Source organism: Brassica napus, chromosome A3, assembly GCF_020379485.1.
Source record: "Brassica napus cultivar Da-Ae chromosome A3, Da-Ae, whole genome shotgun sequence".
In the NCBI taxonomy this organism is placed as follows: Eukaryota; Viridiplantae; Streptophyta; class Magnoliopsida; order Brassicales; family Brassicaceae; genus Brassica; species Brassica napus.
The window spans coordinates 7414984-7426691 of NC_063436.1; the positions used below are offsets into that span (position 1 = coordinate 7414984).

At 35.3% G+C, this 11708-nt stretch overlaps 2 protein-coding genes across 2 annotated transcripts; one reads left to right on the forward strand and one right to left on the reverse strand.

Moving 5' to 3' along the window:
- The first annotated feature begins 3191 nt into the window (after window positions 1-3191).
- LOC106437569 (actin-related protein 2/3 complex subunit 1A-like) lies at window positions 3192-6341 on the forward strand. Its single transcript, XM_013878477.3, has 15 exons — window positions 3192-3435; window positions 3617-3702; window positions 3808-3884; window positions 3974-4068; window positions 4158-4227; window positions 4343-4412; window positions 4601-4674; window positions 4766-4808; window positions 4919-5000; window positions 5116-5204; window positions 5303-5388; window positions 5508-5571; window positions 5696-5802; window positions 5924-5982; window positions 6062-6341. The coding sequence occupies exons 1-15, from the start codon at window positions 3366-3368 to the stop codon at window positions 6127-6129; spliced, it is 1140 nt and encodes a 379-aa protein (XP_013733931.1). The 5' UTR covers window positions 3192-3365; the 3' UTR covers window positions 6130-6341.
- An 842-nt stretch (window positions 6342-7183) lies between these two features.
- Window positions 7184-10199, reverse strand: LOC106437568 (heat shock 70 kDa protein BIP2-like). The gene is made up of 6 exons (XM_048774583.1): window positions 10016-10199; window positions 9388-9655; window positions 9082-9296; window positions 8746-8988; window positions 7942-8659; window positions 7184-7870 (listed from the first exon to the last, which is right to left on the reverse strand). Exons 1-6 carry the CDS (start codon window positions 10068-10070, stop codon window positions 7360-7362), a joined length of 2010 nt encoding a protein of 669 aa, XP_048630540.1. The 5' UTR covers window positions 10071-10199; the 3' UTR covers window positions 7184-7359.
- Window positions 10200-11708: the final 1509 nt, after the last annotated feature.

The following is an 11708-nucleotide window of genomic DNA, read 5'->3' on the forward strand; positions in this document are numbered from 1 at the left end:
CATCTTCATGATTAATGTAATCTATAATGTTTGCATAATCGAGAATTCATAGCATTTTAAATAAATATTCCGCTTGTAGAAATTTTATTTTGAAAAGAATCATTTAAAAAAAAAATTTAGACTCAAAAATGTTTAGAAGATAATATATCCGTTTACAATAATCGTGTAGTATTTTAAATTTCTCTAAATATAATAATATATTTTTATAAAATCCCACAATATAAAAAATGTTAAATTCTTAAATATATATTTTAAACTCAACATGGAAATAAAAATTATTATAAATAAATATCATTTCTATAGTATAACAAAATAAAATTTTAAAAATGGATCATATGCGAACTTTAGAAATTGAAGAAACTATGTATTGAAAGAGATTTTCTATTTGATTATTTCAGATTATGAATGTATTGTACCAAAAAATATTTAGTACGAAACAAAAATTAATAAAAAAAATAATTTATGTATAAAGGAAATCATTATATATTAATAATATAAATAAAAAACATAAACAATAAAATTATAGAGTTATACAATATATTATACTAAAATGTAAATCATATATTATAGAAATTCACTATAATATCAAAGTTATACCTTCTATTTTTGAAAGTTTATTTTCTTCAAACTAAAGAAACAAAACGATGCAACAATTTTTCCAATGGTTTATTTCACTTCTTTCTTGTAACAAAGAATATTTCAAGCATATTCAATCTTCACTTTATCATTAATTATTAATAACACCATTAATTTTTAATCTTTACTAAAGTTACCCAATTATTTTGTTTTAACATTAATCTAACACAATTACTATTTAATACAAATTAAAAATAATTGTATTATAAAACTGTTACATAACATAGATAAACAAACAAAGAACATCACATTGTATAAAGAATCATCATATAGTGACAAAAAAAATAAAGAATCATCATATATATATTTTTCTATAAGTGATTAAAAAACTATTTTGAAGCAAAAGAAAGTTCATTTAGCTGTGATTCATTTAATTGAGCTAATTGTTTTAGAAATGAATATTTCCATAACTTTTGATATAAACATCTTATTAGATGAAAATAATATTTGAATATTAGAAATTGATTGGATAATATTACTTATATAATTTATTTTGGTAAAATATAAGAAAAAATAAAAGTTAATGACTAATTTATAATTTAAAAGGTTTATTATTAAAAAAATGAAGATGCGAACAATATTTTTACAAATTTGAAGAAACACTATTCACTTCTTTATTTTGAAACAAAAAATGAAGTGCCATTAAAACAATATTTTTTTTCAAAATGAAGTAGAAATGAAAAATGAAGCATCAGTGCATATGGTCTAACCTAAAATGTTACAATACATATCAAGTTTAGGTTACAATACATGTCAAGTGACGGGTTGATGCTAGGGCTAAGCATTTTATCCGTTAAATTTGATTTGATCCGATATTTGCTTCGATTTGATTCGATAAATCCAGATATTCGTAAGTCTTCGGAGCAAAGCAAATATTAGAAATTAATATCTATTAAAAATGAAGCAAATCACAAATATTAAAAGTTTTGGGGTCGGATATCCGCTCTCCTCCATTTTTATACAAATAAAAGTATATCTACAATTAAATAGAGAGTTGTAAATGTGTAATTTAATATAATTTTTTAACATATCATATTAATAATTTCATTAAAAAAATTATTTATAAAAATATTAAGTTAAGAAAGAAATATAAAAATCTTTATAAAAACTACAATTTCCTAAAATTTATAGAACATATAGCAGTTTCACTAATTTTTACTTGTTGTTGTATACTATGTAAGATATATATTTTGAAAACAAAGTTGTTTAATTATGTAAAATTTACTTGTATTGAACAAAGTGGACGAAATATTCGTAAATATCCATAAATATTCGCAAATATCAATAAATTTTTTGGATATCCGGAAAACCGGATATCTATACTCCCGAAGCAAAGCAAATCGGATAATCAGATATCCGTAAACTACGAAACAAATCATAAATACTAAAAATTACGGTATTATCCACTCCGTGTCCACCCCTAGTTGATGCAAGGTGGTTTCATTCTTGATTGATGACTGATAGATTCAACTTCATTAATTTCATTTTGGTTTCTAAACAAATATTCCCTGGCTCTCATTTTTTTTTTGTGAAAAGAAATAAGTTTTGAGTATATTTTTTTTTTTTTGTTTGAACGAAGCGTTTGATTTGTTTGTTTTTTAAAAGTAAGTTTTATAAAATCATCCCGAAATGAGAGTATGGATTTCGGTTACAAACCCCGACATCGACTCAAACAAAATTTTCCAAATCAAACTACTTTTAGCTAATTTCGTTCGACCCATATCTTCGGCGAGTTCCGTTTTCCGCTTGTTTGAATTCATAATCTTTGGAAATCAAATGTCATTCTCAACCACTAACAAGGACTACGAGAAGGAGAGATTCACCTTGTTTCCTCGGATGTCGGGGTCTTCCCGTGTCGTTTTCGAAGTAGCTGAATTCCAATGATCTTATCTAAATATGTAACCTAACCCATCCATGAAGCGCGAGCCAAACATTAACCGATAAGTCTGAAAATCCCTTACGGGAAGAGAAGCACGAAAACGGCATGTACACCCTCCAATGTCGCTACGAAGAAACGGGTTGTAATCTCCGTACTCCCTGACTTGAGCTCCATAACCTGCACAGAAATATTAGGCACACCACCACGAAAGCTCAAACAAAACCACAGTGGTGCTGGGATGTGATCGAAGACCAAGTGCGACACAACGATAGTCAATTTGTTTAGATAAGAAAAATCCTTTTTTTTTTTCATTTTGCAGTGGATGTTCAATTTTTATGTAGCGTCTGACTAGTTTCCTTGACATGCCATTCATTACTTGCTCGACATAAAAAAAAAAGTTTACGTAAATAAAATTCATAATTAAGCTTAATTATAAGTTGAACCAAACATGTCATTCCAATAAGTTAGGTGAATCCACTTTAATAATTGTAGACTTGGTTTGGGTTGGTAGATTGGGTTTTTAGATCGAGTTTCACATCAAATTGTATCGACAACATAACTTTACAATTCGTTCTTCATACCAAACCAAATGAATTCCGGTTAAGTCAGTTAAGAGTTTATTAAAACTTGATTAATCAAACCCAACCAAACCAAACCGAAATTGAAATTGATTTGGTCATTATAACTTGGTCTTAGCGCAAAAGACAAACAACATTCTCTCTCTCTCTCTCGAGTGTCCTCGTGCTCCGGATCTCATCGGAGTTTCTCCAGCAATCATTCATCCGTCGATCTGTTAGCCGTCCTGGGCCCAATCTGAAGATATCGATTTGAGAGTCTGCAACAAGGATCAATGGCAGTGGTGGATGTTCACCGGTTCGCAGAGTCAATCACATGTCATGCTTGGAGTCCTGATCACTCCAGTAAGTTTCTTGTTTTTGTTCCTTCGCTTGTCTTTTGTTTCTTTGTGTATAAAGGAGGAATCTTTGTGCCTGATTGATCTCAGGGAGATGATGGGTTGGGTTGGGTTTATCATTGTCTTTTGTTTTTAAAGTCTGTAACCATTTATGTGAAAGTTGTTTCCTTTTCTTTTTTTTATTGTAGTGGTTGCGTTTTGTCCTAACAATAATGAAGTTCATATCTATAAATCATCACAAGACCAGTGGGAGAGGTTACATGTCCTCGAAAAGGTATAAGCTTTTCTGAGACTAATGAGCATGCATGCAATGCACTCCTTTACCGCTTGAATCTCCCTTTCAAACAACGTCATTGAGTTTTGTGTGAATCTGTTGCAGCATGACCAGATTGTTTCTGGAATAGATTGGAGCTCAAAGTCCAACAAAATCGTCACTGTTTCCCACGACAGGAACTCGTGAGTTGCTGCAACCTTTGACCTTGTACTTCGATTAAACTGGTTCACTGTTCTGATTATTCGTTGAACTGGGTTTGATATTCCTGAAGGTACGTGTGGAGCCTGGAAGGAGGTGAATGGGTACCAACTCTTGTTATTCTTAGACTAAACCGTGCTGCACTTTGTGTCCAATGGAGTCCAAAAGGTAAATGATTTATATCAAAAAGTTATGAGTTATTTAGATTCATTTCCTATAATTTCTGCAGCTTCTAATTTTTTATTCAATTCATTTAGAGAACAAGTTTGCTGTTGGAAGTGGTGCTAAAACTGTCTGTATATGCTATTATGAGCAAGAGAATAACTGGTAATTTCTTCTTCTCCTCTTTTATTTTCATTATTAATCATGGAATTATATTATGAATTTCGTGTAAAGTTTTGGCATTTTGGTAGCTAACATTGCTTGGTTTTACTGTTATCAGGTGGGTCAGTAAACTTATCCGGAAACGGCATGAATCTTCAGTCACAAACGTTGCTTGGCATCCTAATAATGTGCGTAAAATCAACACAACTTCCTTCGTGTATATCAGTAGCTAAGATATTAAGGCTTTCTATAGATGCTTTATCTACCGAAAATATTCTATAAGTAGGCCTCTGAATAGAGTACATGGTCCCTAGAATAGAGTATCAATCTCCACAAACTAGCTAATCTTCTAACTCATGGTCTGTTTTTGCATTAGATTCTTCTGGCAACGACATCTACAGATGGAAAATGTCGGGTATTTTCAACATTCATCAAAGGAGTAGACGTAAAGTAAGATCATGACTTGAACATCTGCTTTAAAACCATTTTTTGAGAATGTTTGCCAGTTTCTTATTTGTCTTCACTGACTGGGATGATACAGGGATCCAAAAGCAGGCTCACCAGCAGAATCTAAATTTGGGGAGGTTTGTTTTCTTTGGCATGCTTCCTTGTTTTTGTAATATACAAATGCTTACGCCATATATATCTTCTCTCCACCCTCTCATCTAATACTATGAATTTTTTTCGGAAACAGCAAATTCTACAGCTTGATCTGTCATATTCTTGGGCTTTTGGTGTGAAATGGTCTCCAAGTGGAAACACCTTGGCCTATGTAGGTCAGTATCCTTAACACCTAATATATTTGTCAATCTACTGAAATCATACAATGAAACTTATCCTGGTTACAGAACTTTTGTCTCACTTCCTTTGTATATGTGATCTTGTATATAGGTCATAGCTCAATGATTTACTTTGTTGATGACGTTGGTCCTTCTCCTTTAGCTCAAAGCGTTGCGTTTAGAGATTTGCCTCTTCGTGATGTGGGTCAGCATCCACCTTTCTTTTATATTTTGAGAACCTGGTCTTCTCCGTGTGTTATATTCTGAACTGATATGTTATCTTGAACTTTCTGTTTCAGGTCCTCTTTATTTCTGAGAAAATGGTGATAGGCGTTGGTTATGACAGCAACCCAATGGTGTTTGCTGCAGATGATACTGGAATATGGTGTGTAACTCTCAGAATCCTCTTTATTATAAGCTTAGATCACAGGCCAGATAACTACTTCTGAAATGATTGACACACCGATGATTGCTTTGTTTTAAGCTTTTGGTTTTGGTCTGTAGGAGCTTTATCAGATACATCGGAGAGAAGAAAGCGGTATCTTCAGGTTCCAGTTATAGTTCGCAGGTACGTACCAAAGTTTTCTTTCTTATATTTGTTGCAATGATGTCTGATTTTTAGCCCTTACAGTATATAACCTTAGTGAAACTTTTAGCTTATTCCTGAATTTTCATTATGTTATGTTATTCAGTTTTCGGAAGCATTTACGAAGTTCTACGGTCAGTCAAAGGCTACAACAGCAAACGAAGCTTCTGAATCCTCTAAATCACGTGGAGGCGTTCATGATAACTGCATTAAGTAAGAAAAAATATGTCTTCTTGAGCTAGGTTTTGTTTTACAAAATCACTTGCAAGGCAGTGTCTCTTTTACTCTAATTGTTTTTTAGAGATTGACCTGTAAAATTACCTGAAACTTGCAGTTCCATTGTACCTCTTAGCAAAGCTGGGAGTCCTAAAGTAATGCGATTCAGCACTTCAGGTCAGTCACTAATTCAGAATTAACATATTCCTTCATGGAATCATCCTAATCATTTACTTGTATATTGGGTTTGTTATAGGATTGGATGGCAAAATAGCCATATGGGATCTAGAGAACATGCAAGAAGAACTTGGCCATCAATTTTAATAAACACAGAAATAAAACAAATCTGGATCACAAGGTTTTTCTTAATCTGTATATCAGATTTTTTTTTTTTTTGTTCCCTGCCTTTTGTAACCTTTTTCCAATTTCGTTATTGTTTCACTTTGTAAACTACAATAAGCCTTGCAGAGCTATGTCCTTTGCCTCTGGATCTTTGTAATATCTTGAATGCTTCATGATTGATTCATTTTTAGTTATATGTAGCATCTTATAATGCTTTTTTTCTGTTTTAACTTGGCATTACATCTGCTGATGGATGACAGACGAACCAAACTTTGGAATTATTTCTCACTGATTGCGAAATTAACTATTGTCCTGTCCTAAGCATCTTCCAGAAGCAGATATAGAGCGATTGATTGTAGAAAGTATTGTGGCTCCGTTGGGTTGCAGGGTTGGCTACATGTTCGATGACATAGTATAAATCAGAAAATCGCCCGAGAAAACAAAACTGGAAGCACTAAATGGAACTACTAGTATCCCCATATCATGGTGGTTTAACAAATCTCTAAGGCAAGAACAGCATCAAACGTCCCCCGAGAATATATGATGCTGCAAGAGTTTCGACCTTTTCCTTTCCTTCTGTAACAGAAGATTCTGATAATGACTCACCTTCTGCAACTGATCCATTTAGTTTCAACCTCCTCTTATCTTCATTCACAGCTTCAATGGTTTTGCTAAGGAGAAAAAGAAGGAAAGAAAGAACTTTGGTTCTCCTTACAATAATCTTATCACTAAGCCATAATTGCCTAGTTAACTTGACTTTTTAGGTTTATATATGCCAATATAGTGTTTACATAGTCTCAATATTCATTTCGGAAAGAGAAACTCTACGATCAAATCCCTAGTTATATGACCAATGATCCAAATAATAGAATAAGAGTTTAAACAATGGCTTTAGAAAACCCAATGATCTGATAGGTAATTACACAGTGAGACTAGTACTAGTGCGGTTGCTATCTTTTGCAATCTTTTCATCTTTCAACTAGACAACTAGACACCAGTTTACCAAGATGTTTGAAAGTTACACGACTAGAAGAGATGGATCACAGATAAAATGGATAAAAGATGAAAAGGACCAAGGGATTACTAATTAGTCTACAACCCAAAATAAAACATATAAGAGAAAACAAAAGAGCTCTCTTCTTCTTTATCCTCAAAACTTAACCAAGAGGTCTGTCTAATCAAATTAACAATAAAAAACAAACATTAAACATTTTAGAGCTCATCGTGAGACTCATCCTCCTCCTCGGTCGCTCCTTCTCCACCTGCACCACCTGGTGCACCACCTGACCTCTGATAAACGGCCGTGATGATTGGGTTACACACTGCCTCTACTTCCTTCAACTTCTCGTCATACTCTTCCTTCTCTGAGTTTTGGTTCTCGTCAAGCCACTCCAATGCTTCTTTGGTCGCTGCTTCAATCTTCTCCTTCTCGTCACCCTCAAGTTTGTCCGCAAGCTTGTCCTTGTCGTTAATTTGGTTCTTCATGTTGTACACGTAGGTCTCGAGGCTGTTCCTTGCGTCGATTCTCTCCTTCACCTTCTTGTCTTCCTCTGCAAACTCCTCTGCCTCCTTCACCATCCGGTCGATCTCTTCCTGGCTCAGACGTCCCTTCTCGTTTGTGATTGTGATCTTCTCTGATTTACCACTCGCCTTGTCCTCTGCCTTCACGTTCAGGATACCGTTGGCGTCCACTTCAAACGTGACCTCGATTTGGGGTGTTCCTCTGCCAAAACAAAGAGTGTTATGATTCTCGTCTAAGATGCAAAGCATAAACAAAGAAAGATGAAGACAAACCTTGGTGCTGGTGGGATTCCAGTAAGGTCGAAGTTACCGAGCAGCCTGCAGTCCTTGGTGAGACTTCGCTCACCTTCAAAGACCTGAATGGAGACGGTGGTCTGTTGGTCTTGGTAGGTCGTGAAAACCTGAGACTTCTTGGTTGGAATCACTGTGTTTCTCGGGATAAGTTTTGTCATCACTCCTCCCACGGTCTCAATACCCAAAGTGAGTGGTGCAACGTCAAGAAGAAGGATATCTTTGGTCTCATCACCACCTTCTCCGCTCAGAATGCCACCCTGGACAGCCGCACCGTAAGCAACAGCTTCGTCGGGGTTCACACCCTTGTTGGGCTCTTTTCCTTCGAAGAAGTCCTTCAACAACTGCTGAACCTTAGGGATTCTAGTACTTCCACCAACAAGGACAATCTCATCGATCTGACTCTTCTGTAGACCAGCATCATCCATGGCCTTCTTCACGGGTCCCATGGTCTTCCTGAACAAGTCGTTGTTAAGCTCCTCAAAACGAGCTCTGGTGAGTGGCTCCGAAAAATCAAGACCATCAAAGAGGGACTCAATCTCAACACGGACTTGGTGCTGGCTACTAAGAGCTCTCTTGGCTCTCTCACATTCCCTGCGGAGCTTTCCAAGAGCCTTGTTGTCCTTGCTGATGTCCTTTTGGTGCTTCTTCTTGATCAACTTGATAAAGTAATCCATGATCCTGTGGTCAAAGTCCTCACCTGCGCAGGAGATTACAAACTCGTATGAATATTCACGCCACAGCAATAATACAGAACATGAATTTGTTATGTTAAGTATAAGTTACCTCCCAAGTGAGTGTCACCATTTGTGGATAGAACCTCGAACACTCCGTTGTCAATGGTCAAAACACTGACATCAAAGGTACCACCACCAAGGTCAAAGACAAGGATGTTCTTCTCACCACCCTTTTTGTCAAGACCGTAGGCAATAGCAGCAGCAGTGGGTTCGTTGATGATTCTGGCAACATTAAGACCAGCAATAACACCAGCGTCCTTTGTAGCCTGCCTCTGGGCATCGTTGAAGTAAGCTGCAAATAATCAACGCCATATAAAGAATCAATAAAACCGTATATACATATTTAAAAAAACGTATGATGAAGCGGAATTGACAATAAGCAAACCTGGAACAGTGACAACAGCGTCCTTGATTTTCTTTCCAAGGTAAGCCTCAGCAGTCTCCTTCATCTTAGTCAAGATCATGGCACTGACCTCCTCAGGAGAGAAAACCTTAGTCTCACCATCCTTGATCTTCACTTGAATGTATGGCTTGCCATCCTTGTCCACAATCTGGTAAGGAACAAGCTTCCTATCCTTCTGAACCTCCTTGTCCGCGAATCTGACATGACAAAAACAAAGCAAGAATTAAAGCAACAGTCAATACGCAAAACAAGACAAAACAGAAACTTCCAGAAAGAGAATGCACTTACTTTCGCCCGATCAATCTCTTGACATCAAAGACAGTCCTCTCAGGATTAACAGCCGCCTGATTCTTAGCAGCCTCACCAATGAGCCTCTCATTGTCAGTGAAACCAACCCACGAAGGTGTAATACGGTTTCCTTGGTCATTAGCAATGATCTCAACATGGCCATTCTTGTAAACACCAACACAAGAGTAGGTAGTACCAAGATCTATCCCTATCACCGTTCCCAACTTGGTTGCCTCTTCTTTAGCAGTTGAAAACGCAAATAAACATCCTGAAACATTACGAATTTATATATTCCATCAGTCAATAATCAAAAACACAAATCTCCCAAACCGTAACCTAATTGTTCACACCACATTGTACAGCAAACGAATCATTATGAACAAATTATCTTAAGATCGTGATCATCAGAGTATCGATCTAACATCTGAAGATCGCAATCCATCAAATCTCGCAAATCAACATTAACGAATCCACAAACTAATATTCAAACCACATTATCAAGTAAACGAATCATTATCGAGCAAATCGTGAGTGGAGCATCGATCTAATATCGCAGATCGCAAAACTGTAAATGATATTCAAATCTAAGAGAACAGATCGAGAAGTAGAGATCTGAGAGATCACTCACCGAAGAAGATGATCGCGAGCACAACGGTGCCGTTTGCTCCGAACGAGCGAGCCATAGCGAGTACTTTGTGTGTGTCTGTGTGTTTGAGCTCTCTTTAGATCTCTCTCTCTTTTTTTTTCCTTCTTCGCTTCTTTTTTATTTTAATTTTAATTTTAGTTACTCCGCTTGGAGGTTATATATATAGGGGTAGTCTCCGGAGGCGCTTTTTATGGGAAGACCACGAAACGTAGACTTATGTCATCGACGATTACGTGGACCAATGAGGTTGCGGCGATCTGTCGCGCTAGCCAATCAGATCGGGTCTTGTGTTGGAGTAATCGTGGCCGTTGGTTACTTGCTAGGAGCCTAGGACTATGTTTCTTTTTCGTTGTAGAGAATGGGCTTTCTTTCCTTTTTGTTTAGGCCCAGCCTTGAGTCGATTCTATTTTGAGAAATGTTTGTTGTTCTGATCATTATGAACTAATTAAGGACAAAAACATATCATTGATCAATTTCACACATTAATTTGCTGCTAGTATTTGAATGCTGTGACCAACATAAATAGGCCATAGGAAGATATTGTACCAAAAGAAAAGGAAAAATGAGCCTGATATAGTAGAGGTGGAAATCCAGAAAGGGAATAATTCAACTCAGATTTTTGGACCAAACTCGAATCGGACCATAATTTGTTTTTTTTTTGCACAAAAAAAAACCTACCTAGTTCCATTAACTGATGATGAGGTTACTAGCAACATGTTTATATTATAAAAATAGGAATACAACAGTTTTTTATTTCTTTAATAGGAATACAGCAGCTTTTTATTTCTTTTTTTTAAAAATAAAGTGTTTTCAAAACTAAACAGAGATTTAATAAGTATTCAGAAAATGCTTGTAAAATTTCAAAACTTTTGAAGTTTTTTTCAAAAATGATATATTGTTGTAAAAGTCTTCCACATTTATGGTAAAAGTCTAAAGATAGTTAATGTGGTAAACATGTCATCAGCGTTTTTTGTTTTGTTTCTCTTTCTTTGCCTTCTTCGTGTCTTTTTGTGTTGCGAAGAAGAGAAATACGAGAGCCCTAATTTACAATTTCACTAATTCGATTTTGTTTAACTCAATAGGCTTTCGAATCAAAGCAATCGGTTTTTGTGAGTAGACAATCACTGTTCCTCAAACGCATTTTAGATATTTAAACTTGATTTTGAAAATTTAATTAGAGAGGGGAAATTGGACAAGAGAAAAAAGATTGGAGGGCTATATGAAACGATTATATATTATTTATATACTTTTGGGTGGCTTCTTGAGGAGTTGTGAAGTGATGATAATAAATAGAGTTATTTTTTTGATAAAAAATGTTTACAAAGGTTTAAGGCAGTCATCCTTTAATTTCTCACGTGCGTCATGTATTAATGTCCTTTGCCGACAGTTTCTCACTGTGGTTATACACTAGTACATAGTACATATAGTACCTATCATATTTTCTACATTTATCTTAGGCATCTCAAACTTATGTTTAGAATGTTATGAGCTGACAAAAAAAGGAATGTTATGCATTTTTCTGAAAGACTAAATCCACTTCTTCTCAACATTTAATATTTTGTTCCTGATGATATTCATGAATCATTCCGTAACTACAATAACTAGGATAAGACCCGCGCCTTGCGCGGGATTAAGTTATTATTTTTATTATATTTTGGAGAATGAAACAATAGTT